The sequence below is a fragment of the Aplidium turbinatum genome, chromosome 6 (genome assembly GCF_918807975.1).
Source record: "Aplidium turbinatum chromosome 6, kaAplTurb1.1, whole genome shotgun sequence".
NCBI classification, from domain to species: domain Eukaryota; kingdom Metazoa; phylum Chordata; class Ascidiacea; order Aplousobranchia; family Polyclinidae; genus Aplidium; species Aplidium turbinatum.
Window position 1 is genome coordinate 34781558 of NC_137477.1, and position 26068 is coordinate 34807625.

At 38.9% G+C, this 26068-nt stretch overlaps 1 protein-coding gene across 1 annotated transcript in view; it reads left to right on the forward strand.

Annotated features, from left to right (window-relative positions):
- LOC145772608 (phosphatidylinositol-3,5-bisphosphate 3-phosphatase MTMR2-like) overlaps positions 1–26068 on the forward strand; it is a 133793-nt gene that overhangs the window by 4119 nt on the left and 103606 nt on the right. Inside the window, exon 2 of the mRNA XM_082584468.1 lies at positions 18702–18929. Within this exon, the coding sequence (XP_082440594.1) occupies positions 18702–18929 (228 nt within the window). The remainder of the gene's footprint in view (positions 1–18701; positions 18930–26068) is intronic.

The following is a 26068-nucleotide window of genomic DNA, read 5'->3' on the forward strand; positions in this document are numbered from 1 at the left end:
AAGAACGTAGTAGCCTACTAAACATGATTGCTATAAGTTCTGCTGAAGCCGAACGTGGATTTTCACAAATGAACTTGGTCATCACACAGCTACGATCACGGCTGACCATATCACTTGTTTCAGCATTGTTGTTCATCAGCATCAATGGACCACCTCCTCATTTATGGAATGGCACTGCGGCAACTCAGAAGTGGTTGCAGACTCATCGGTCGGCTGTGGATGTTCAAGTTAAGCATTCTAAGCTGCCCACATTGAATGGACTCAGATCTCCGCAAAAACTGTTTGCTGGCTAAAATCAAGGACTGTCGTGGTGCTTTAAACTTAGCCCATAAAACCAAAGACCTGGCAGACAGGCTGTTTGTTTTGTGTAATCTCGTTTGCACCAACTTGGAATATGCTTTTGCTGTAATTGGAGTTTTTTAAACTGTTCGTTAATAACTAAATGAGATTTTAGTGTAACTGTCAGATTGGTAGCTTATTGGTTCTTATATAGCAAATCTGCAACCACAAGCGCTCATTTCAAGAATTGCATTTCCTTACTTTTAATTCCTATTGCAGGCAATGTTTTTGCAAGTGTGCTTAGGATTGGCTCATACAAATAAGTTTACAATTGAGTTAAGAGATTGGAATTAGCTCATGCAAATCGAGTTTCAAGTGTAGGCCTACGCAGTAAAAAAAAGCAAAGGAGATTGCAGTGTAGCAACCAAGCCAAATTTCAAACTTATAATTTTATATCGGATTCAACCACGCTTTCACGTTTTGTTGCTTCTACATTTTTCTGTACTTCAAGCTATGTTTTAGCATGGGTTGTTTTTCGACATGATGTTCAGAAGTAAAAACATACTGAACAGTGTTTCCTTTTAAAAAAGGTAAACATTGTTGGCTAACCTACACCGATTACTTATACATACTTTGTCTATAACAACACAGCTAAGTGTTAGAGCCCCCCCAAAAAAAATTTTAGGAATGCACCCCTGCCTATAGTGACGCAAAAATGACCTTGAAAACGAATGTTATCATTCGTTTACGCTGTCATTTTAACGTCGTTATAGAAAACACATTCTAAGGGAAATTTTTTGTTACGCATCTTTCAAAAACACGACCATTTCAAAATGAGAGTCATTAAGTCCTGCCCGCTTTGGCTTAAGCACATCTTTTCCAACAGAGAAAAGCCTCTCTACCGCAGCACTGAAAGGAATGGGGGTGTTGTATGTAATGAACAGATGTTTTAACTCGGTATTCGAAAAGCTCAAGGACTTGCTCCTGTCCGAAAAAAGGCGTCCACAATTGCTGTTTCCTTTTGCACCGACGTTTCACGGGATGGCGCCAACACACCAAAAAGTTCATCCTCGGAGTCGTGACTGGTGTTGGTGTCACTCTTCTCGGTATCAACCTGGCTTGATATCTCCCGCAACAGTCGAATTACATCTGTCTTGACTTTTTCTTGCAGTGCGTCAGCATCATCCGTGGAAACGTAGTGCAGAAATTGTAGCCACGACGTCTTGAAGGAGAGATGAAGACACGATGCTATAGGCTAACGCATTTCATGTCGTTGAAGCACTTGTTGAATCGTTTCTTCACCCCTTCAAGGACTTTCACTCTCAACTCCTCACAGGTCACAAGATCACTGATCTCGGTCAACTTCTTTGCGCAAATTGTAATTGTTGGAAGCAAGACTCCGTAATACGCCTTACACTCGCCCTGGAGAATGTCTAAAGCCTGACAGATAAGCTTCATCACACGGAGATATTCGCCGAAAAAGTTGACGTCAGCTAGAAATAAATCAGCTCTTTAGAAATAAGATAAACTATGTTGTAACTTTTAAGTTGTAAGCAGGGCTGATGAAAATTGAATGGCTGAATCTGGCTGATGACAACCGAATTGGCATCAAAATTGCCTTGTTATGATTTCTTTTAACAAAAACCATCGTGTAAGAAAATTTTATCAGCAACAAATATCTTAGCTAATCATTTGTCAACAGTTTTACTTTAAACAATATGATAAAACCCTATTTTTGGACATCTTAGCATAGGTGATGACTGATGAGGCAATGCTCACTGAATGTAGTCTATATTCTATAAACCATATACAACTTTACTTCCGCTATTATTAAAATTACAATGAACATTAGGCTATCGATTTCATACCTTGATCGCCGGATCGCAGCTCCACACCAGAAAACGAGATTCCCAAAACATCGAAACTTTGCCAGTATTGACCAGAAAAATGCCAGTATTGACCAAAAAAACAAGCATTTTTTTCACTTTAAATTAAAAAGTAGCGGTAGCGGGAGTGCGACTGAAAAAAAGTAGCGCCTCTCCCGCTACCGCTACTTTGGAAAAAAAATAGCGTCGCTACTGCAGCCGCTACTCCAACTAAAAAGTAGCGCCGCTACCGCTACTTTTACCAAAAAAATAGCGCCGCTAGTAGCGGCGCTACAAAGGTAGCGCGCTACTGCCCACCTCTGGTGATGGCAGTGTCTTGTGTCTTGAAAACTATGTGTATTTTAAGCGATGTCAATTTATTTAGGGTGTTTTAAATAGCTGGTGAAATTATAGTTACTTTTTGCGGCTTCCAGCATCTGGCAACACGGCTCTCGTTTGTCTGGCAGTCATTTGGAATGTCATAGACCTTGATGTGTTGCACTACAATAAACATCTACTTTGATTGTGTTGTTTTGTGTCTAAATTTGCAAATAAACATTGCATGAAATTTTGTATTTTTTGCGTTACTCTTACTGGAGCCTAGAAGTTAATAGGATTTGGTATTCTGGATTCGATTCTGGATTCGATTTAGTATTCCGAAATAATGCTGGAACAGTGAATTATTCTGAATTGCTCGTCCCTAACCCACGTCCTTTCGAACGTTGCGCAGACGTTCTCACCACTCGGCTACGCAGCCGACGATGAAAGCAATATTGTTCTCTCCCCCAGTGTATTGCTGCATCTAGTGGTTAATACATAATTGACAAGGTCACCTGGCATGTTTGACCAAATGATGAAAACTGGTGTCTACTCTATACCCCACGTTTTCAAGGGTAAAGAATTCTTTTTTTTTGGATGAGAGCAGTACCGGTAACCATTATTCATCATATTTGATAAGTCGCAATTATGCACTTTGGAAAAGATTATATACAAAAAACTTTGTATTGAAATAAAGTAATAAAATGCACAAAGTAAAGCAGCAAATAGGTTGCACTTTTGTACAGAGATAGTTTTGCAAAACTACACAAACTCAACAGACGTCAAAACAAGAAAACAAAATTTATATTACATGGTAAGATACTATGTTGACAAAGATTGCATGAACTATTCGGAGAAGCCAATTCAGAGAAATCTCAATTTCGAAACATCCTTTTTCGGAGAAAGCCTTGTTCAGAGATTTTTATAATCTCACAGCTGCATCTGTTTATTAAAAGAAATTTGTTTATAATATCATTTTAAAGTGCAACTGCACGATTGAATTAACTGAATCAAAAGAATCCAATCCAATTAATTGAATTAAAAGAATCCATTGCCAAGACATCCGATACGGGTTGAAAAACTCACTTCCTCACAATTGAGGTCCACAGCCAAGAAACCGATCTTTTTCCCACGCTCTCTAGCGCTTCTCTCTCACGCTACCTGGAAGTGGCAAACTCGTCTACGCCACCTAGTGATATGACGTCACTTGTAGTTGAACTTAGTGGAGACTAAACTAGACGAGATAGGCTTGGTTGCTAGTGAATGCGTAAATGTATAAGGCATTAGGCATCTATAATGAAAACGCATCTTTCAGCCAGCATATTGTACAAATTTAGTTGTTGATGCCTGTGTGCCAGGGGTGGTCTACGATGCCCATCGCCGAGGGCTAGTTTCTTAGATTGGAACAGGCAAACTTGGTTATATCGAAAAGATTTTGTATTGTACAATAATGAGCTGATAACGCTTCAACATTCATTAGGGCAGATGGGGTTGTTTTGCTTCAGCTCTTGGAACTTTGCTAACATTAACATGTTCGTATGTTTTATCTAAGATATACAATATAAACTTTATATTTACCTTTCGTAGTTACTGAATGTACTAGATAGGCTATCCGGTAGCCTATGTAAAAATGATTTTGTCTGGTGATTGAAACTTTTTGCATGTTACCATGTTCCGTATAATCAAACAAAAAGCGTTCATTTTGATCATAACATCAAGTCATGTTGTTCCTATATCTTTAGTTTATAATTTACTTTTCATTAAAATCACCTTTTATTGCCTCTTACTGTTTCCTGTGAGGTAGGTCAGGGGTATGCAACCTTTATTACAGGAGGGCCAGATATAAATAACTGGGTGAAACCGCGATCGCACGTTTATTTAACATATGATTTCTAGTAGTTGCAGGCACAAAACAGTAGTTTTTTTGTTATTCATGTTATTCTTATGGCATTATTAGGGGACTTTATCTCTTTGCAGAAATAATAAGTTAAGACGCATAAATTTCTGAAGAAAACTGCTATTCAAATTTATTGTCACACCGTTTTTAAACGAGTTCAGTGAGGAGTTTGCAGCTGGCTTTTTTTCCCGACCCCTTTTCCAAATTTACTTTAGTGGAAGTGCTCGCAATTCGAAGTCTATTTTCCAGGTAGGCTATTTGTCTGTCAGAATCAATCAATAGGGAGATTTCATGACGACCATTTTAGAAAAAAAAATTGTTCGCACAAATACGTTGAGCCAAAAAGTGCCATTTTTGAAGCAATGGATTTTTTCAAATGTGGAAAGTCATCTTGGTTGAGATGTTTTCGGTAAAAATCGCCAAGATTCATTTCTAAATACTTTGCTTTCAAATTCGTTTTCTCTTGAAGATCAATCAGTTCAAGTTGGATATCAACTGGTGCTTAGTCAATGTCTGTGTCAAATGGCGAAGAGAATATACCAAACAAATATTCATGAGATTTGAAGTCCTTGAAACGAGCCGAAAATTCATACAACAATTTTTCAAATTTAGTTTTCTTCTCGGGATGCATTCCATAGTTTCTCAAAGTTAGAAAATGGAAAAGATTTTCTATCTGTATGTGAGCTTTCCAAAGTCGTAATTTGTTCATAAAGCCTTTTATGTGACTATACATTTTTACTTTCCAAATAATTAAACACAATGGATTAGCGGCTGGGTTTTTTTTTTCGGTCATTTATCGGTCATTGACCGATTTTTTAGCAAAATGTCTGAAAAAAATATAGTCAATTCGGTCAAAATGTCAGAAAAAATATGTACGCACGCAAATCGATTTCAGTGATTGCAAAGAAGCTTCTTGCGTCACTCTACGATTTTTTGTCAATCGGAAATATAAGACGTAGACTTAGTGTTTGAACGTTGATCCAATGTCTTATTGTATGTGATAACGTAAATACATAAGTAACATTTCCCAAACGTGACTGACGTGGTGCTTTCAAGTGTGACACAATGTTGCGTTGCCTTGGAACTTTAGGTCAAACCGCTTGAAACAGATTGATCGGTCTGTTCTGTCAATCGGGACATTTTCTCAGCATGTTGCATATATTATCAATTTTTGAGCTGGTGGTCAACTCTTTCAAAATGTTATTGACCAGACCTCGATAAACAACGACGTATCCCTTTGTACGTTGATCAAATGACTCATTGCTTGTGATAAACGCAAACATGAAAATAACACACTCAAAGACTTCAACTTTCTAGAAATGCCACTGTGTTTTCAAATCTTTCCTTCGAGTCGTGGAAAAAATTGATCTGTCAGTCGGGAAATTATCCCAGCATATTGCATAATGTTGCAGGCCTCGAAATTCGTTTTTGTTGACGGCGGACAAACGTGTCCGGTCTGAGCAGCTATCTCGGCGGACAAATTAAGTCTTACGGCGGACACACCAGTTTTAACGTCGATCGTCATACTTAATCTCTTTATCTTGATAAGTCTTCGCCATTTGAGAACCATAGCTATGGTTTAGGCTTTTTAAAATTTCAGCAAAGTCACTCTGAAAGGCTTTCATCAGACCAACGACGTGCGCTTGACGCCGTGTAGCTACTAAATATGATGATGATGATAATATGATGATTGTTAAAAACTTAAATTCTATGGACTTTTTGTGTCTGATGCAAATAAATAATAAAAAAATAATCCGCGGCATAACTGATTAACTTCCACCGAACGAGGTCGTGTGGCTTCTTGCGTCACAATGCTCTGGGCACGAGTCGGAAAACTTCTACACTAACGCGTAACGCTACTATTTTCTAATGTGCAAAGTTTCACTAGGCTTTTTTCTTTAGGTTTATTTTTGCGTGACATGTGAGCGAAAGTGACGAAGAGAATAAACAAAACATTAGAAAAAGCACAATTATTTTTTCCCCTCTCCGTGATGCGGTCGCCTCTCCAAAATAGTATCAGTATTCCACGAGACCACGGCAGGCTCGGAGTTATAATCAGCGCAGTCAAGGCCATTCAAACATATGCGCATGATGAGAGCTTCAATAACATCGATCTTCAAAGACGTGCGCCAATCTCCACGAGATCACTGCTTGTCGTTAAGATACGTGATACCGAGATCTATTCCGTGTCTTTTCTCCAGACCGGCTAGTTGAGGGAAAAGCGTAAATGCGAGCTCTTCTTTAGCGATAAAATATGCGATTTCAAACAACCTCTTAATTTTGATGTTTTTTTTGTCACTCATATTGTCGATGGCCTTGATGACCGGAAATTGATGGCTTGGGGTAAACGATGTGTTGTGATCTTTGCAAGAGCTAATCCTTAGATTCGTTGTTCCTTTAATATATGCGTCTATCACCACTAAAATTCCTAGTAGTAGGTTCATCGCCCTCATTCTCACTTTCAGAAATTTCCCTGGGCCTCTTCATTCTTACTGTAATACCAAAACTTAAGTTTTGCGGCATCTTGCTGTAGTAGCCTATACTCTTATAATCTAACTTTGTAACCAACCTTGCCTTATCAATATTACTCGGAGATCAAAGCCAGACATTGTGACATAAGACTTGAACTAAGTTGCGCGTGATTAGTGTAGAAGTACCGGTACTCCCATCAATTCTTAGCTAAGAATTCACCTCTGTTACGCTGATTCAATGTCATCAATCGTTGAAGCAACGTAAAATTCGAAAGTTTTTCTGCTTGAATGGAAGCTAAGAGATACAGTATTAACTTTTTCTAGATGCGCGCTTGGAATGCGATAATTTCGCATTCCCAGCGCAAATTATATTCTTGCAACAGTTGTTCGTGCTATGCAATGACGATTTGTATCGCCAGTTTCTGCGATATTTCTCGGCGGACAAATATGACCGATCTAGAGGGTACTTCCCGCGGACATCACATGCTGTGACGGCGGACATGTCCGCCGTGTCCGCCGTGAATTTCGAGGCCTGTGTTGTTTCTCGGCAGTCGAGTTAACTTTGGAGCTGGTGATAACCTCTGTGAAATGTTTGACTGCACATCGATACGATAGATAATGATTTTGTGTGATGGTTTTTGCAACGTCGTACTCCATTGAGTAGACGCAAAAAGCCCTACAAAAATATATCTGTTTGTAACTTTTTAATGAGCAGGTGGGAAATCATTTCCATTTAGCTGGAATTTTTTCGTTTTAGGTAAGTATTGAGTAGCCTCAGGGGCGTATATATCCTCAATGGAAGCAAGGGAAGCCTCAAACCCTGTCAAAATTGAAAAAAGAGAAGATGATATTTTTCAGTAAAACGATTTCGTAATTTCTTAACCTAAATACGAATTAAAACAGCTTCCAACTCAGGCTTCGACACTGAAGGAGGCCATCGCGAACATGGTCGCGATTAACCTACAAAAACGACATTTGTTCGCTAGGTCTCGCACTTCCGTCGGCCGCATTTGTCTGCCATAAAGTTCCGAGAAAATGAGGGCGCGGGCGAGATATCATTCTAGCGGCACGGGTTCGACACTTAGTGGTGACGACAAACAATACTACAATTACAAACTAAAAGGACCAATTGAAATGGAACCACATGACATAGATAGATTGTGAACTAGAACTTGCATGCATCTTGCTGATGTGCTGATGAGTACAATATCTTTGTGAAAAAAAAAAGTTCCGAGAAAATTTTACGCAAGTGGTCTTGTGAATAAAGTACTTTGCCACTTATAATCACAAAGGATTAGAAAGCAGTCAAAGCACCCGATAAATCACAATACACACTGTCTATGCTTGAAAGTTTTAACAATAGCTACGAAGCGTGGCATAAATTGGCCAAGTTTGGCAGCTATTGCTAATGCTTTGCTGACTTTTAATGCAGAGAACACAACTGTACAACGTGGATTCAGTTTGCTTTCTCGGTTGCGAACTCCAACAAGAAATCGCTTGCGTTGTTCAACTGCAGATACCAGTAAACTTATGTGTTTGAAGTTAAATGCTGCATCATACAAAACATTTAATTATGACGTGGCATATGCGCACTGGCACAGTAACGGGAAGCCAGCACGCTACAACGTGAGCGGTAAAATTGTTGAGGAGTTAATTCACTTTGTAATTGCAAACCATTAGAGCGTAACGTGTTTTTTTATTTGGTCATTCTTACTTGTTTTTATTCTTTTCCGTTGTAGGCCTACTGTATTTTTGTTTTGCGTTATTTTTGAACGTGTGTTAGTGTGCAATAAAAGATGTGTGCGGCCGGGTGTTGCAAGGTTGAGTTTCGCTGATGAACGTTGAAGAAACGTTTGTAAAGGAAGTATATTCATCAGAAAAAATGACCGAAATAAATGAAAAATGACCGAATTTTTTCAAGTCATTTCGGACAAATGACCGAAAAGTCTCAGCGAAAAAAAAAACCAGATTAGCGGTGGCCGGTGCCCGGTGGGAGATTTCTAAAATGGTTAAGAGAAGGTGCGAAATCTATAATAATCCACTCCACAAATTGTTCACACGTACCAGACTAAACTAAATTATAAACACGTTTTGCGGGCCGCACACAGTTTAAAATTGGCACATCCTTGCGGGCCGCACACCCCTGATGTAGGCCTATACCATCTTGATAAGCATTCAGACGGATATAGCGATATTGCCACGTCTCATCTCAGAAATAGCTTAATATAACAAAAACGGTCAGACCAGTGCAAGTAAGATATTTATTATTGAAATCTACGTAAAACTTCAGTCTAGAAACACTTGTCAAACCCTACTGACTCAGACAGTCAAATAAATCGACCTGGCTCCTGGTCTACAGGGCGAATACAACGAAAGAACTTTCAAAACCGATGGTCGCTGCGAGGTCTGACTACAAGTGACGTCATAATCCGCGTGTTGCGCAATGCAATCCGCCATGGCAGAAACGTGGCCAAAAATACAAGCGCGTGGAAAATCATAGTTGTGATAATTTTTATTGAGATAAATATAGCCTTAAAATGTAAGGGCAAAGTTGGTATTTATAGATTGAAACATGCTCTTTTCAGATAAAGTCAAAGTTATCGTGCAGTTGCACTTTAGGTTATTGTATAGTATTGTAATTAATGTCTGCGTATCTTGGATGATGAAACAAATGACTGGCTGCTCTCTAGTAACCTTCCAGCTGAGTCTGGGAACATCGTAAATCTAGGATGGTAAAAGGGTAGACCCTCAGCCCCAGAGACTCGCTCGATGACAAGCTTATAATAGAGGTTAATCACATAGCCTCCCCATTTTTCTTCTTTTATTGTCACACTTGATTCCAAGCTTTGACTGCCTCTTGCATGAAAAGTTTCCAAGATCTTCTTTGTTGGCTGAATAGAACGAGATGGAGAATAAGAGTGAAGGCAATCACTGCTATTCTCCATCTAGGAAAGAATCGACCACCCACACTAGTGAGGGAAAAACCGAATTTGGATCATGATGATAAAATAATCCTTGCTATTTGCTAGATATCGCTATAACTTATACCCAGTGATGTACGCGCATACAAAAAATATTGACGCCATCAGCGTAAATGCAAACGTTCTGTCACGATTTCTTTCTATCTCTTACCAGGAAAAAGACTTGGAAAGGTTCAATGACGTAGTTTAATGGGTCAAACCGAAAAGCAGTCAATTAAATGTCGAATGGTTCTACTAGTGAGATGATAATCTAACTTCTTGAAGGACTTTAACGAACGGCTTCTCAAATAACTCTAATTTCGAACACAATTTATATCAGCACCAATTCTCATCTACTTGTATTCGATTACTTCAACTCTCAATCAACAATAATTTCTGCACCAACTACCAATCCACAACTCATAACACAACTCTCATAATCAACTTATAATAATCATCATAATAAATTACACCACTATTTATAGAAGGTTTCTCGGTATAGTAACTTCGAGAAGGTTACGCAATATTACATCACTCATTGTTCTGACAAGTTGCATAAAATGTAAACAAGCAGAAGCTTAAAGAAGACTCCAGATCTGCACGTAGCAATTGAATGACCTAGAATACACGTTAAATAATACAGATTTCGTAATCAGAGGTTACTTCAGGTCAATACCCGATAATAACCTATCGCTCAAAATTCCACAATGAAAACAGCACATTCTGTCAAGACACAAAGCAGCCCGACGCTACGCCTTGCACATTGATTGTGAGACGTTGGAAAAACCATACGCCGTATGCATCAACGTAACTTGTAAAAAAAGTTGGCGGCTTCAGCGCATACACTAGCGTAAACTCATTTTGTTTGCTAGGTGCCTAACATTCACACGGTATAAACCACTCGAAACAAACAAGTTTTGTTTTGAATTTCCACGAAGAAACACAAGCATCTGAAAGTGTTCATCTGACATTTTGCTGCGTTTTGGTTTCATTATGTCTTTGCCCATTGAAAACATTCCTTCAACTTATTCAAAAATTGGAAAGTTTGATAAAAAAAAATGCAAACAACAGCTAAGACATTAAAAAGTATGCGTTGACGCTATGCGCTAAAAAAACCGTGAAAACTTTACGGCGTAGCCTCAAGCGACAACTATCCAAAAAAATGTGGCCGTAAGCGTTAGCGTAAACAAAAAGTCTGCACCGCAAGTCTACGGCGTAGAATTTGCGGCGTATACGTTCATCTCTGCCTGTACCTGCAAGACAGCAGCTAATTTAGATCTACCTCACTAAAATAATAACCTACTCAAATCATTCCTACAAGTTCTCCAAATAAACAGAAGGAGTCTCTGCATTTTCAAGAAATTACTTATTCTGAATCGGCTTTTCTTCGTAAAAGGCTGTCTCTGAATTGTCATTTCACTAAATCGGCCTCTCCATATCGGATTCTCTGAAACGACCATTCTGTTAATTGGATTAGTAAGGAATTTGCAGCAAGTTTGTCTAGTGGTGAGATGTTCTTGCATCATGTCGGCCGAGACCATTTGACTTACACTACAATGCTTTTTTGAGTGCTGACTCAAATAAAGATACTAGAATTAATGCCTCAGACCAGATGAACTGTCTTGATAAAAAGCAATTAAAGCATTGGCAGGACACAATCCAATCAATTGATTTTACCTACTTCGGCAGGAAGGCACATGGAAGACATTCTACCGTCTCACTGGCCACAGTTCAAGTATCTCACTGGCGACTGCGATTTAGCCAAACTTATTATTTATTATATTGCTTGAAACTGGGTTTTTTTTTTGCTGACACTTTTCGGTCATTTGTCCGAAATGACTTGAAAAAATTCGGTAATTTTTTATTTACTTTGGTCATTTTTTCTGATGAAAATATTTTCTTTCAAGTAGCTAATACAAACCAAAATTTGCACTTTCTGACTAGCTACAACATAGGCACCAACTTTTTATGCTGTATTGATACATAAAACAATAGATGAACTAGCGATCGGCAGCAGGACAACGTTTTTTGAATGCAAACCGCAACAGCTTCGCGATAAATAATCACTAGAACGAGTAGGATGCTACAATTCCACACCAGACAAAATCTGTCATTTTTACATTGATTTAACGTCTGCAGACGTTGAATCAATGTAAAAATGACTGATTTTGCTGCCTGCGACATAGCAAAAATCTACCATTTTGTGTCGATTCAATGTCATCTGATGTTGCATGCACCCAAAAACAACATAATTTGCTACGTAGACGGAGCGTGTGTTTAGCTTTATGCGCTTGCAAACAGACTCGATGTTGCTTTCGAAAGTCGAAACCTCTACAGTGAATTGTCGCGGCAGTGAATCGCTCGCTGCGAAAATGAACTTGAAGTCTCGGCACGACGTAACCACTAATCAACGCAACAAGGGCTGGTACAAACCGCATTGCGCACATGCGGAATAATCAACGCAACAACGGACTCGCACAAACTGCATGGCGCACACACGACCGTTGCCATAGAAACCTGATCAAAGGCGGGAATATGCGCATCTTTTGTTTCATCTGCAACACGAGAACAGGTCAGTCATAAAGTTAAAAGCAGGTCAGTCATACTCATAAGTTGCGATATTGTAGTGAAAAGGGAGCTATGTCATTCAAGTCGAAAACTTAATCAAACGTCGTTCCGTAACTATTTTTCAAGGGCTGTTTACGGATGTCAGCAACTTTTAAATTTATTCAAGGTGACGTGCTGTTGAATTGATGTAAACGTGAATGATTTTACTTTTAACAGGTACATTTTCAAGCGTATAATCAAGTTAGTATTTGCATTCCATTTTCAAGACATTGTTATTCCATTTACAGCATACCTTTTACTTTTTAGTAAACCTTTTCGTCTCTTGTTTCATGGTAATAAATCTAATTCGTTGCTAAACTTTATGTTGTGCTTAGCTTAAAGAGTCGCAGTCCATCAACCGCTAGCCTACGCATGACATGTGTTTGCTTAACCGAAGTGGTCGAGTTTTGTTTATAATAATTAACGGTAGGTCGAACGTAGCGATAACTCCGAGTGTGGCAATAAAAGTGTGATGACATAATTATGTCACAATCCTAGTGTGATGACATAATTATGTCATCCATCTGCGTGACATTTTGCTGAATTTACGTTGCTGCTGATGAAACACGCTTTCGCCCCCACGGCCAAAAAATAGTTAGGCGCCTATGAGCTACAACATTAAGTTTCGCTGAGAAACGTCGTGTTTTATCTGAGAAAACTTTCTTCAACGTTCATCAGCGAAACTGAACCTTGCAACACCCGATTTGACTATATATTTTTCGGACATTTTGACCGAATTGACTATATTTTTTTCGGACATTTTGCTAAAAAATTGGTCAATGACCGATAAATGACCGAAAAAAAAAACCCAGGCTTGAAAATACAAAGACTTTAACAGCAAATTCACTGTAAATATTTATCGCTCAAGTTGTTTTCAAGCGATTTTTATGACAATGCACAAAACTCAAAGCTTTTAGACTTATATTATTATTCAGTCTGTTTTTCAATTTGTGACAGTCTTATAGATATGACCTTCTTAGGGCTCCATTGACGACTTGATTGTAAGCTAAGTATGATAGAAAATTGTTTTCGATTTTCAAATGTTTCGTTTGTAGCTCAAAAAAGAAACATTGCTTTTTTACTATTCTTTGCAGTCGTGAATTTTACCTTTCAGAAATGATTTAGCCTAGCCTACAAAACAGAGGGTAAACACTAAAAAGTATGAATAGCATACAGTACAGTTTGACTGAATCATTTAAACTTCTTTAGATAAGAATCTTTTTCACATAAATCTGGATTTCTTAATTTTAAATCCGGGTTTTGAGTTCTGGGTTCCATTGCTTCTTGGTTTGCTGCCGTCTCCTCTACATCAATTCTTTCCGGTTTATCTCCAACAACATCACGATTTTCCTCTCCCATGTATTTTGCAAGTCGATGCACGTCTGGTGATTTAGTGTTAACATTGGCACAAATCTGTCTATCTGCGCCATAGTGAGCATGATAAAAATTTCATGTTTTTGTTTGCTTAGCCATATCACACTATGATTTTGTACCCTTTCTAGACTTCCATGCCTTATGTGCTAATCGCTTAGCTTTGATGGCCTGTTCAACTTGATTCTCCCAATACCAGGTCTCTTGCCACCACTGGTGTTGTCATATAAAGCCACACACCTTGTCAGAACTTTGTCTTCAGAAAACTCATCTTAAGATTTTTTCCAATCTTTTCAGTACTAGATTTCTCTCCATCTCCCCATTTTGAAGTCACTAAACAAGGTTAGAAATCTTTTAGTCCGTAAGTGTTTTTGAACTTCTGGATCCTTGAGTTTAAAATCTTTAGACATGGTGTAAATTTGCGCCTGGTCTCAGATGACATTTCAATCAACATATTGCAAATTAGAAGTTGATGAATGTAGTGCAACTTTATCAGAAATTACCTTCACATCTTATATACAGGGTGTCTCACAAAAATTTTAACCCGTGGCCTTGCATAACTTTGTCAATTTTAATGCTTTTTTCATTCTTTTTCAGATTTAACTAAATTAGCCCATAACAAATTTAGATCTGCAAGGATGAACTACACCAAGGAAGAGAAAATTTTCTGTGTGACTTTGTATTTGGAGTCAAAATCGTACAAAAAAGTGCAGTCAAAATTCAGGCAAAAGTATGACTTCAACAAATTTCCATCAAAACTACTCGTTTTTTATTGGGTCAAAAAGTTTCAAGCTACTGGATCACTTCACAACAACCAGACAATGCCTACAACACCAAAACATGGGAGAAAAAAGACAGCTAGGACTCCAGAGAACATTGCTGCAGTTAGGGACTTCGTTGGGAGAAGTCCAAAGAAATCGATCCGTAAACAGGCCCGAATGCTTGGTCTGACCCGGTCCTCTGTACAGAGGATTCTGGAGGAAGATTTGAAACTCTATCCATACAGGATCCAGATAAAGCATAAACTTACTGATGCAGACAAGGCTAAGCGAGTTACCATGTGCCAGTGGTTCATGGACATCGTCAAAGACGACCCTGACTTCCTTTACAACCTCTGGTTCTCTGACGAGGCTCATTTCACCCTGTATGGGTATGTCAACAGTAAAAACAATGTGTTCTGGGGCACCTCTCCTCCTGATGAAGTGCTACAGAGGCCCCTGCACTCACTCAGATGCACTGCTTGGGTTGCAATTTCAAAACATGGCATCATTGGCCCAATCTGGTTCGAAGATGAAAATGAGAACGCAGTCATCGTCAACAAGGAGCGTTACCTTGTTGTGGTCCTCCAGCAGTTCTGGACCGCTCTGGGGCGTAGAAACAGAGCCAGAGGAAGAAGCCCGTTTCTAAGAGCAGAGCAATGGTTCCAGCAAGATGGTGCCACCCCCCACACTGCTAATGTCACCCTGGCGTGGTTGGATGAGAAGTTCTCAGACCGCCTAATCAGCTGCTGCAGAGACCCTGAGTGGTCCCCCCATTCCCCGGACCTCAACCCCCCTGACTTCTATCTGTGGGGCTATCTGAAGGACAATGTGTATCAGAATAATTCTCAGACCATCCCTGAACTAAAACAAGCCATCACCCAGAAGATCAGGGCCATCCCAAAGGAAGAATGTGTTCGGGTCATTGACAACTTCGCTCGCCGTGCTCAAATATGCCTCCAGCGCAACGGTGGCCATCTGGAGCATGTTTTATGAACTGCTGTATTACTACTGTGGATGTAGTATTACATTGTAGGCATGTTGTTTTTCAGAATTGTTAACATCTCAGCTTTCCATTTCAGTTTAGTTTTTGTAACTATGTTGATTGGTTTATGAAATAAAGCTATTTGAATGGGTTAAAAGTTTTGTGAGACACCCTGTATTCTGATTATACTGTGATCAGATATGTGAGCATCAGACGTGATATGATATCTGAGCATCAGGCATTTAAGCTACCGGCAGCCATGGCGACTGAGAAGTCGTTAAATGGTCTAGAACACTAGAACAGTGTTTCCCAAACTTTTTGTAATAGTGCCCCCTGGACAACCAACAGAGTATCAAACGCCACTTGACAAAAAAGGTAAAACCAAAGTTGTTTGGTTTTACTTAAAGTCCAACTTAAAGTCCAACTCTAATGAGACGAATGAGGCTGGTGCAATGTCATCAGCCTTTTGATATTGGGTTCCAGTTTGGATAGGAACAATCTTGAATATTTGAAATATTGTGGAATAAAATACAAAATTCTCTAAATAAACAGATTTCTCCAAAAAAGGCTGTCTCCGAATCGGATTCTCCGAAACGAGCCATTCCGGCAATGATATTACTATATCTTACCGGTATGTGTCAAGGGTGAGTTTCAACCTACTAGCCAAACAGCAAGTTATATAGAACTAAGCTTGAAAAGGCCTAGAATTGTTGTGGTGAGATTGCTGGCCTACATACTACAATGTATATTTCTATCATTGGAACTGTTGGAAAACTGAAGAATGTAAAAGGTTGTGCTTGTATTGCAGCTTAATAGCTACCGACTAGGGATGGGCAATTCAGAATAATTCACTATTCCAGAATACCGAATCCTATTAACTTCCAGGCTCCAGCAACGCAAAAAGTAAAAAAATTCATGTGAATGTGAATGTTTGTTGCAGTGCAACACATTAAATAAGGCATTCTAAATCTAAATGACTGCCAGTCAAACGGGAGCAGTGTTGCCAGATGCTTGAAGCTGCTTGGCACCAAAAAGTATATAACTAAAAATTTCACCAGATATTTAAAACATCCTAATTAAAGCAATTTTGCCTAAAATACAAATAGTTTTTAAGACATAAGACACTGCCATCGCGCATACGCAAACCTCTTGCAAAACGTTTTCTATGCGGGCAGGGATTATTTGCTATAAAGTTTAAAAAAATTGAAAACACTTTCTTGAAAAAAATTGAGTGGGAAAAATTTCACCAGATTTCTGCAAAAAGTTGTGTGGTTCCAAGATCGAAAAGCTTAACACCAAAGACCTCTAAATTTCACCAGAATTTTTTAATTTGGTATTCTATTTCATCATCTGGCAACGCTGAACGGGAGCACAGCTTAGTTGCCGTTAAGCCCGCACTGGAAATGAAAAGCATCGCTTGGAAGATGCTGATGTGGCAGGTATGCTGAGATATTTCAGAGCCAACTCTTTTAGCAGGGGCATCTGCTCAATGTTGTTACGCCAACTATCGCAGAGTCGCATACACACATGGATTTAAAAATAAATATTGCACGATTGTACATGTGTACAAAGTGTGAAGAAAATTGCGTGCTTAGTTTTTTTGATTGCTCATGCGAGCCAGTGATGTAGGGTTGCATGCGCTGTGCAGTGTGCGCGCACAACGCGTACAAAATGTTTTTGAAAGTGTGGATGGTGTCAGTGCAAAGAAAACAGTGAGTAAACCACACTTTTTTTCAGTTCACTGTCTCAAGCTGACAGCTTGCACAAGACTTATGCATATCTTCAAAACCGAGTCTTGTTACCCGGATTTATTGCCATTTTGGATTCGGATAGTTTAGGATCCGAATCCTTCTAGATTCAGTATTCTGAATTGCCCATCCCCACTACCGACATTGACGAAATGTTGTGGTGCCGGTCAGATTAAATCTCTATAAAGCTATGGTATTGCAGAAGTTTGGTTGAAACACCCTCCCAGTTGTACTTTAGTTTAGAAATGTACAATGTTAATTGCAACTGTGCAATCATATTTGACCATCATTTAGCAATATCTAGTATGGGAATTGTTTATTAGTAATTCCAGGCCTGCACATGCCGTTATACATGATTGAACAGTATGTACACAGTGAAGTCTAGTTTACTGTTATGACAGTATTTAATCTTGTAACAACTCATTACTTTTGTACCACAGTTCCATGAAACTTTATGTCACTAAATTCTAAAATGATCTTAAACCACTGTCCAATATAGCTTACTTACATAGAGGAAAAGCTTCATAACAACATGTGCAGGCCTGGAGTTGCTATTAAGCAATTCACCAACTAGTTATTGCTAAATGATGGTCTAATCTTATTGCACTTAACATTGCACATTTCCTTAAAACAACTGGCAGAGTGTTTCAACCAAACTCTCGCAATTTTATAGTTTTATAGAGATTTGATCTGACAGGCACCACAACATTTTGTCAATGTCGGTAGCGATTAAGCTGCAATACAAGCACAACCTTTTACATTCTTTAGTTGTTCAACAGTTCCAATGATAGAAATTGTAGTATCTGTAGGCCAGCAATCTCATAACAATTCTAGGCTATTTCAAACGTAGATCTATATAAATTGTTGCTTAGCTGGTAGTTTAAAACTCACCCTTGACGCCTAGGGTATAGTAGTATATACCAACCAGCAATGTAGTTTCATAAAAGTCATATAGTGCAATGGCAAAGGAAATGGATGATGATCAATGGCTGTTACTATTAAAGTATTCTATTGGTGAAGGTTCTGTTTCAAAATCAAACACAATGGATGCTAAGTTTTTCATGAATATAAGGCGAAAACTTCATTTTGCCAATTTTTGACTTATTTAGTTTAAATAAAGTCAAACGTTGCATTAGAGCAGCTATAAACATGGACCTTCTGAGCATTGTAAGCCAAGAACCAACATTCTAGCTTGACCGGTTTCCAAGTTATGACATTTTCATGAAATTTGATCTCTGGATAACCTTTTAAAATTATGGGCTACATGTGTGTAAGTGGCACAAGCCCCAAACCATCTCAGAAGTTGGTTTTAAGTCCATACTCCACTTTTAATACATCTTTCTTGATTTAAAGAAAAAATTTCACTACTCCGTACTTCTTTCATGCAGCAAAGAACTACAATTTAATTTATCAATTTTTAAATATACCGTTATCTTATTTAGGACATCTCATTTGTTGTGGATGTTCCTCTATGTACCATAAATCGTGTAGAGAAGGTCGGTGGTACTACAACAACACTACGAACTGCTGATGCACGTAATCCATACGGGTTGGAAATCTTCTGCAAAGATATGAGGGTATTGCGGTTTGTCATGAGGCAGGAGAGTAGACAGCGTAAAACCGTGTTTGAAAAGCTACATGATCTTTGTTTTCCAATGACCAATAAGCTGGTAAGAACTTGTATAAGTGACAATAAAATTTTATGATATGAAACTAAAATCACATGTCAATACTCAAATATCGATGTTTTGCTTCTTGATAGTTTAACACATTTTTTGGTGGTACCGTAAATATCTTATGACATGCAAATACTTCACTATTTGCATGATTTTATTTAAAATGTATTTTTGTATGATTAGAACATTGTTTTTTAAACAATGAAGTGGACGCTGCTGTTTCTCTACTTATGTTTTGGCTTGACAATGTAACTGAATGATTGAAATGAATATATACATAAAGTAAATGAAAATCAGCCAGATTCGCTAACTTGTATACCGTAGCCTAATTTATTGATAAAGCTTCTGTCATTGTAGATGTGGCTTCTACAGTATTTGGAAAAGGACACATAAATGAAAGGCATAAATTAATTGGCAAAATCAACTTAAAACATTGCGAAAATCATTTAAAATATGAACTTCTCAACTGTTACATAATATACTACATAATACAGTAGGCCTCGCTTATTAAGCCCATCTTGGGACTGGACGATTTTAATCTTATTAACCCTGTAATATAATGCCCAGTGTAGCCAATTAACACACCCAAATTTAAGGGGGATTATTACGTTTTTATAAATAACTATATTTCTATGCTGTAGCAGGGGTCGACCTTAACTTTTTTTTGCACTGGCCAACCGGACCAGTGGCTCACCATTTGCACTGGTCCGCACGAGATCGCACTGGATCGTCCCGTTTACTGATAAATTTTGTAATAAAGAGAACTTTATTGAACAGAAAGCAAATTCTTTAAGCAATCTTGCATAAACCTTAAAGGCATACTAAATGAAATTTTCAAACGGGAATTAAGCATTAAAATGCGTAAACTGAACATTCAAACTGTTTGATGTTTTGACGTTAAAATCTGATGTTTTGATGTACATACATACATAGCCTACAGTTAAATCGCCGGTAGTAACAACTGTTGCGTGATCAGCTGATTGCTCGTCTTTTGTTGCGTAGACTGTAAAGTCGCACGCTTCGCTGCTCAGGCTCATTCTGGTTTTGAAAGCTCTGACAAAAGCACGCACGCAATGGTGGTCAGACTGCAATGGGGCAAAATTTTATTGAAAATCGTTTTATGGTAGCAAGTTAAACACAAAGAACGTGGAAAATCGCCAAGTCAGGTTTTTCCTTTAGTATCTCTTTAAGTACGGTATTCTTATTCAATAGTACCTAATTCTGTGGGTTGACGTTGTAACTGAAGGAGTGAGGGAGGGCTTATTGAGTGAAATTTTGTATGCAGACGACCTGGTCTTGACAAGTAATAGTATGGAGGGAATGGAGAGAAAGTTTGAGAAATGGAAAGAAGCATTTGAAACCAAGGGTATGAAGGTGAATCTTGAAAAAACAAAAGTGATGGTGAGTGGAGCAGAAGGAACAGTTGTTGAGAGCAAAGTAGATCCCTGTGGAATATGTGGCAAGAGAGTGATGAGAAATTCAATGCAATGCAAGGAATGTGGAAAGTGGGTACATGCAAGATGTGCTAATGTCAAGAGAGACGCAACAAGATTGGCGAAGTGTTTTGTTTGTGGGAAATGCAGTAAAGGAAGGAATGAAGTGGAAGGCCATGATGATGAGTTCTGCCATGGCATAGAAACAGTGACAGACTTCTGTTATCTGGGTGATCGGATAAATGGAAGTGGTGGATGTGAAGCAGCGGTGGTGGATGTGAAGTGGTGGATGTGAAGCTGTGACAACAAGGGCAAGATTGGGCTGGGCAAAGTTCAGGGAATGTGGGGAAATGTTGTATGGCAGAAAATTCTCACTAAGGATGAAAGGGAAAGTATATCGGAGCTGTGTGCGGCCTGCAATGCTATATGGTAGCGAGACATGGGTATTGAGAGAGAGTGAACTGGCAATCCTGAGAAGAACGGAAAGGTCAATGGTGAGAGCAATGTGTGGGGTGAAAACGAGAAGGGAAAAAAGGACTGAAGAATTGTTGGATATGCTAGAGATGAGAGAGACCATAGACCAACTGGCAAGGGCAAATGGAGTAAGATGGTATGGACATGTGATAAGGAGGGAGGAAGGAAGTTTTCTTAGAAAGGCACTAGATCTAAAGGTGGAGGGGAAGAGGAAACGCGGTCGTCCAAGAAGAACGTGGAAACAACAAGTGAAGGATGAGTTTAAAAAAGTCGGACTGAAGGAGGAAGATGCAAGGGACAGGGTGAAATGGAGAAAAGGGATTAAGACAATTGCTGCACGGAAACAATCGGCCACCCCCACTAGTGGAGAACAAACCGACGATGGATTATGATGATGATGATGACCTAATTCAATAATAACAGTCAACAATCATTATTAATTTAACCTATTTATTAAGTTAATTTGATGCCTCATCACTCACATGCTCTCTAAACTCCAGCACAATTTTAACATTTTTATGCATCAAATCTCTTGAGAGTTCTGTGCTAGGCTACCAGAGCTCACGCGTTGTTGCGATTCCCCTTTTTCTTTCGATTTAACATCGTCACGTGATGTTGCGATTACTTTTTTCTTATGATTTAACACGTGATGTTGCTGCCTTTTTTTTACGGTTTAACACGCACGGATCACGTGTTTTCTTGTTTGAATAGAAGCGCAAACGAGAACGACGCACTCTAAACGATCAAACGACAGTCATAATACAATGATATTTTTGCACTGGACAGTCGGACCAGTGCGAAACGATTCGTACTGGTCCGCGGGGAACTCGCACTAGACATTGGCCAGAGGACCAGCGCTAAGATCGAACCCTGTGTAGTTAGTCCACTGTTTTATCTCTTGTCAAGGCAATGAAACCAAACAAAGTCATTGGAAACAATAATTACACACAGTTTCCTTTCGCAAAAACCATGGTGCAGAGGCAATTATAGAAAATTTGAATTTTTCAAAAAATTGGACAATTTTGGAGCACTGCAGATGTGTTTATGTGAAGAAATGTTTATGCAATTTTTTTGTTTTTCAAAAGATTTTTCAACAAATAACTAGCTTGCGTAGGCTACTCTAATTTTTATGTAAACACTTTTAGTCTAAGATACATTATTTCTATTTTTGATGTACCAGTAACCAAATGGCTACATTTTGCATAGACAGGTTTTAAATTGCAAATGCAACGAATAAAAGTGAGCAAACAACTTACAAATAAAGCCTAAATTCGTTTTTGTATGCTAATACTCTAATTGTAAAACGCAGATGATTAGGCTACTCCTTTTTCAGGGTCTGTTACTATTCGGCGAGCCCGATTCGGCGAGTCCGATTCGGAGAGTTCGATTCAGAGAGGTCCCCTATTTGGAGACAGCCTTTTTCAGAGAGTTCCCTATTCGGAGGTTTTTAAAAAAATTTAAAAAAAAATTATCGGGTACCGTCAACTGAGAAACATTCACCAAAGCCCTTCGATTTGTTCCAAGAACCCAGTTAGCCTAACAGTTCATTTTTACATTGTAGTAACATATAACCAAATGTGTGGCCTATCGTTTTAACGTCGCTAAACGTTGAACTACTATGGCCTAGTTATCTCCGACCAGCAGAAATTGCCGTTTCTACATCGTTTTAACTTCGCTAAACGTTGAAACCGTGTAGAAAAGAGAACTTTTGCTGACTAGGATACGCATACTAGGATATTCCAAAATATCGTTTCTTTTATAGTTGAAATTATCGATTATCGAAGCTTTAGATCTGTGGGGTTTAGACCTAACCACTGAGATCTTAAATCATATTTATGATACTGGAAAGATTCCTAGTGATATGGTACGTTCTATATTCATAACTTTACCAAAGAAAACCGGAGCAACAGAATGCTCACTCCACAGAACAATTAGCCTCAACTCCAAATTCCTTTGCTAATTTCCTTTGCTATGTTGACGTGTATTGTTTTTGATATGATATTTGCAAATAAAAACAATTCAACTGAACTGACATGACGAATTTTCATTTAATTGTTCAAACATTTTATCTCTATTTTTTTCTGCACGATTTCAACGTTTAGCGACGTTAAAATGATGTAAAAATGGCAATGATAATAATTAGGCTACGGTACCCGATTCAAAAAATCTCCGAATAGGGAACTCTCCGAAAAAGGCTGTCTCCGAATAGGGAACTCTCCGAATCGGACTCGCCGAATCAGACTCGCCGAAACGGGCCATTCCGCCTTTTTCAGTTTGTAACCTTGAGCATTCAACCTTACAGGGAAATCCTGCATCCAAGATGTTCAATATTTGAACAGTCTGTATGCCTTATGTAGCCGTATTTAATTTTTTTTAAATACATATTTTTTTGAAGCCGTACAAAAATTTTTTAAAATATATTATACATATTTATTATTTAACCCATATAAGACAAACGTTGCATTTTTGCAACAGACAAGTAGGTCACGCTTTGTTCTATTTCTAGGTCGAACTGCTTGACACTTTGCGGTCAGTCCAGTTTCTTTAGTTAGTTTAGTGCTGTGAGAGTCAGAAACAAGTTAGCTTATCTGTTTATTAGCTATACTGAAGTTTTAACCTAGTTCTTAATTTCGGCAAATTTTTGGAATACGATGGCTGCAAGAAATATTAGGTAAGTTAATTAAAAACAAAAACAAAAGTGATGGTGAGTGGAGCAGAAGGAACAGTTGTTGAGAGCAAAGTAGATCCCTGTGGAATATGTGGCAAGAGAGTGATGAGAAATTCAATGCAATGCAAGGAATGTGGAAAGTGGGTACATGCAAGATGTGCTAATGTCAAGAGAGCCGCAACAAGATTGGCGAAGTGTTTTGTTTGTGGGAAATGCAGTAAAGGAAGGAATGAAGTGGAAGGCCATGATGATGAGTTCTGCCATGGCATCGAAACAGTGACAGACTTCTGTTATCTGGGTGATCGGATAAATGGAAGTGGTGGATGTGAAGCAGCGGTGACAGCAAGGGCAAGATTGGGCTGGGCAAAGTTCAGGGAATGTGGGGAAATGTTGTATGGCAGAAAATTCTCACTAAGGATGAAAGGGAAAGTATATCGGAGCTGTGTGCGGCCTGCAATGCTATATGGTAGCGAGACATGGATATTGAGAGAGAGTGAACTGGCAATCCTGAGAAGAACGGAAAGGTCAATGGTGAGAGCAATGTGTGGGGTGAAATCGAGAAGGGAAAAAAGGACTGAAGAATTGTTGGATATGCTAGAGATGAGAGAGACCATAGACCAACTGGCAAGGGCAAATGGAGTAAGATGGTATGGACATGTGATAAGGAGGGAGGAAGGAAGTTTTCTTAGAAAGGCACTAGATCTAAAGGTGGATGGGAAGAGGAAACGCGGTCGTCCAAGAAGAACGTGGAAACAACAAGTGAAGGATGAGTTTAAAAAAGTCGGACTGAAGGAGGAAGATGCAAGGGACAGGGTGAAATGGAGAAAAGGGATTAAAACAATTGCTGTGCGGAAACAATCGGCCACCCCCACTAGTGTGGAACAAACCGACGATGGATTATGATGATGATGATGACATGCTGATAAGCTTTGGCATGTTTACGATTATTTTCTTTTTTTTTCTGCAGTGGAGTATTGCTCCACTCGATTCATGGGTTGCATTCCATGCTCATTAGAAGCAATCAAAACAATCCCGTTATCATTCCATCTTGCAACTAGAATATTTGCGTCTTTTTCTAAAAAGTGTTCTTCAGCACTCCGAGGCATTCTTCCAAAGACTTTGATGATGGAAAATGGGCATTTTTCAGTCCTGTTGCTACGGATTGTTCCAGTTGCTTTGTGTCTTCTAGATTCGATTTCTTTCATCAGTCGTAGAGACATCCAATCTCCTTTTCCTAACAATGCTCTCTCTGGCAGTAACTGGAGTGTAGTGTTGAGATTAGTCTCCTGTAAAGGATTAACGGGGATCGCCACGTGAAGGCTCTCAACATGATCCCCATGGTGATCCTAACATGATCCTAACAATGGAGACAAAAATAACTAACCACGCGTGTGGAAAAACTAGAATTAGAAAAGTAGAACAACAATGTAATTTGCTTTCGACAACAATCACTAAATTAGGCCAATAGTTTAGGCCAAACTAATGTAATATTAGGGTTGGGCACACATAGACTTTTTCTCTGTTGTCCCATTAAAAGGAGTGTTTTTTATGGCCATTTTTCACGCTGATCACGAATCCGTTGAAATTTTTGATCTATGATGATGTTTTAGGTTGGTAAAATGCAAAAATTCAAAATGTCCGCCAAATTTACACATTTTTTCAGCTAAAATTTGATAATTATGCCTTACTAAGTCATGTAATATGTCATTTCTTCTGTTGTTAGGGTCACCATAGGCGTCGAAATAGGGTGGGCAGGGTGGGCGACGCCCACCCTGCCGTGAAACGAGGGTGGGCAAAATATGTTTTGCCCACCCTGTTTTCATGCCACTTATGAAGTGTTCGTTACAATTATTTCCGTTTTTCTTAAACGCTGGACTATCCAACCAACTGCAGCGCAACTTCTTGTTTTACGCTATGTCTCTCGCTAGGTATCCGACAGAACAAAGCAATTCCGTAACAACGCTGCGTGGAAAAACGGCGGTACGCACTGCATTGTTGTTGCTACGGCAACTGCCACAGCTGGCAATTCCTGGTGAGAGAAAGCCACGTTTGATCTTTTCTCCAAATTTGCGTCGGCAATTTGATCTTTTCTCCGAATGGTCTCACTTTCGTTACGTCACAATCAAACTTCAGTTCCCGGTCAGCGTAAGGGAATGTGAATATGACATCATAATGAACATGACAATAAAATAACCGATACAAACTAAAGACGTACTAAAAACAATCGCTTTTACAAATGCGGCAAATCCGAAGGCGTCACTTTAAAGATAACAGGTCACGAGTCACGCGCTTTTTAGGTCGCAAAGGAAAACATAAAAGAAGTTTGTTTAGTTTAGCAGCGCTCATAAGATCGCAAGATGCAAGAAAGAAAACATCCAACCTATTAAAGCTTAATTGCTGCAGCGACGCTAAACGCAGTCTTTGTGAGAAAGACTAACCACACGTTTCGAAATTAGCGTCGGCAATTGCCGAGGTGATTGTAAGGACAACAAGAAAAAACTAATTTACTTAGACTACACCAGACTAGAATGTTCAATCTTACTATTGCTGGATGGTTT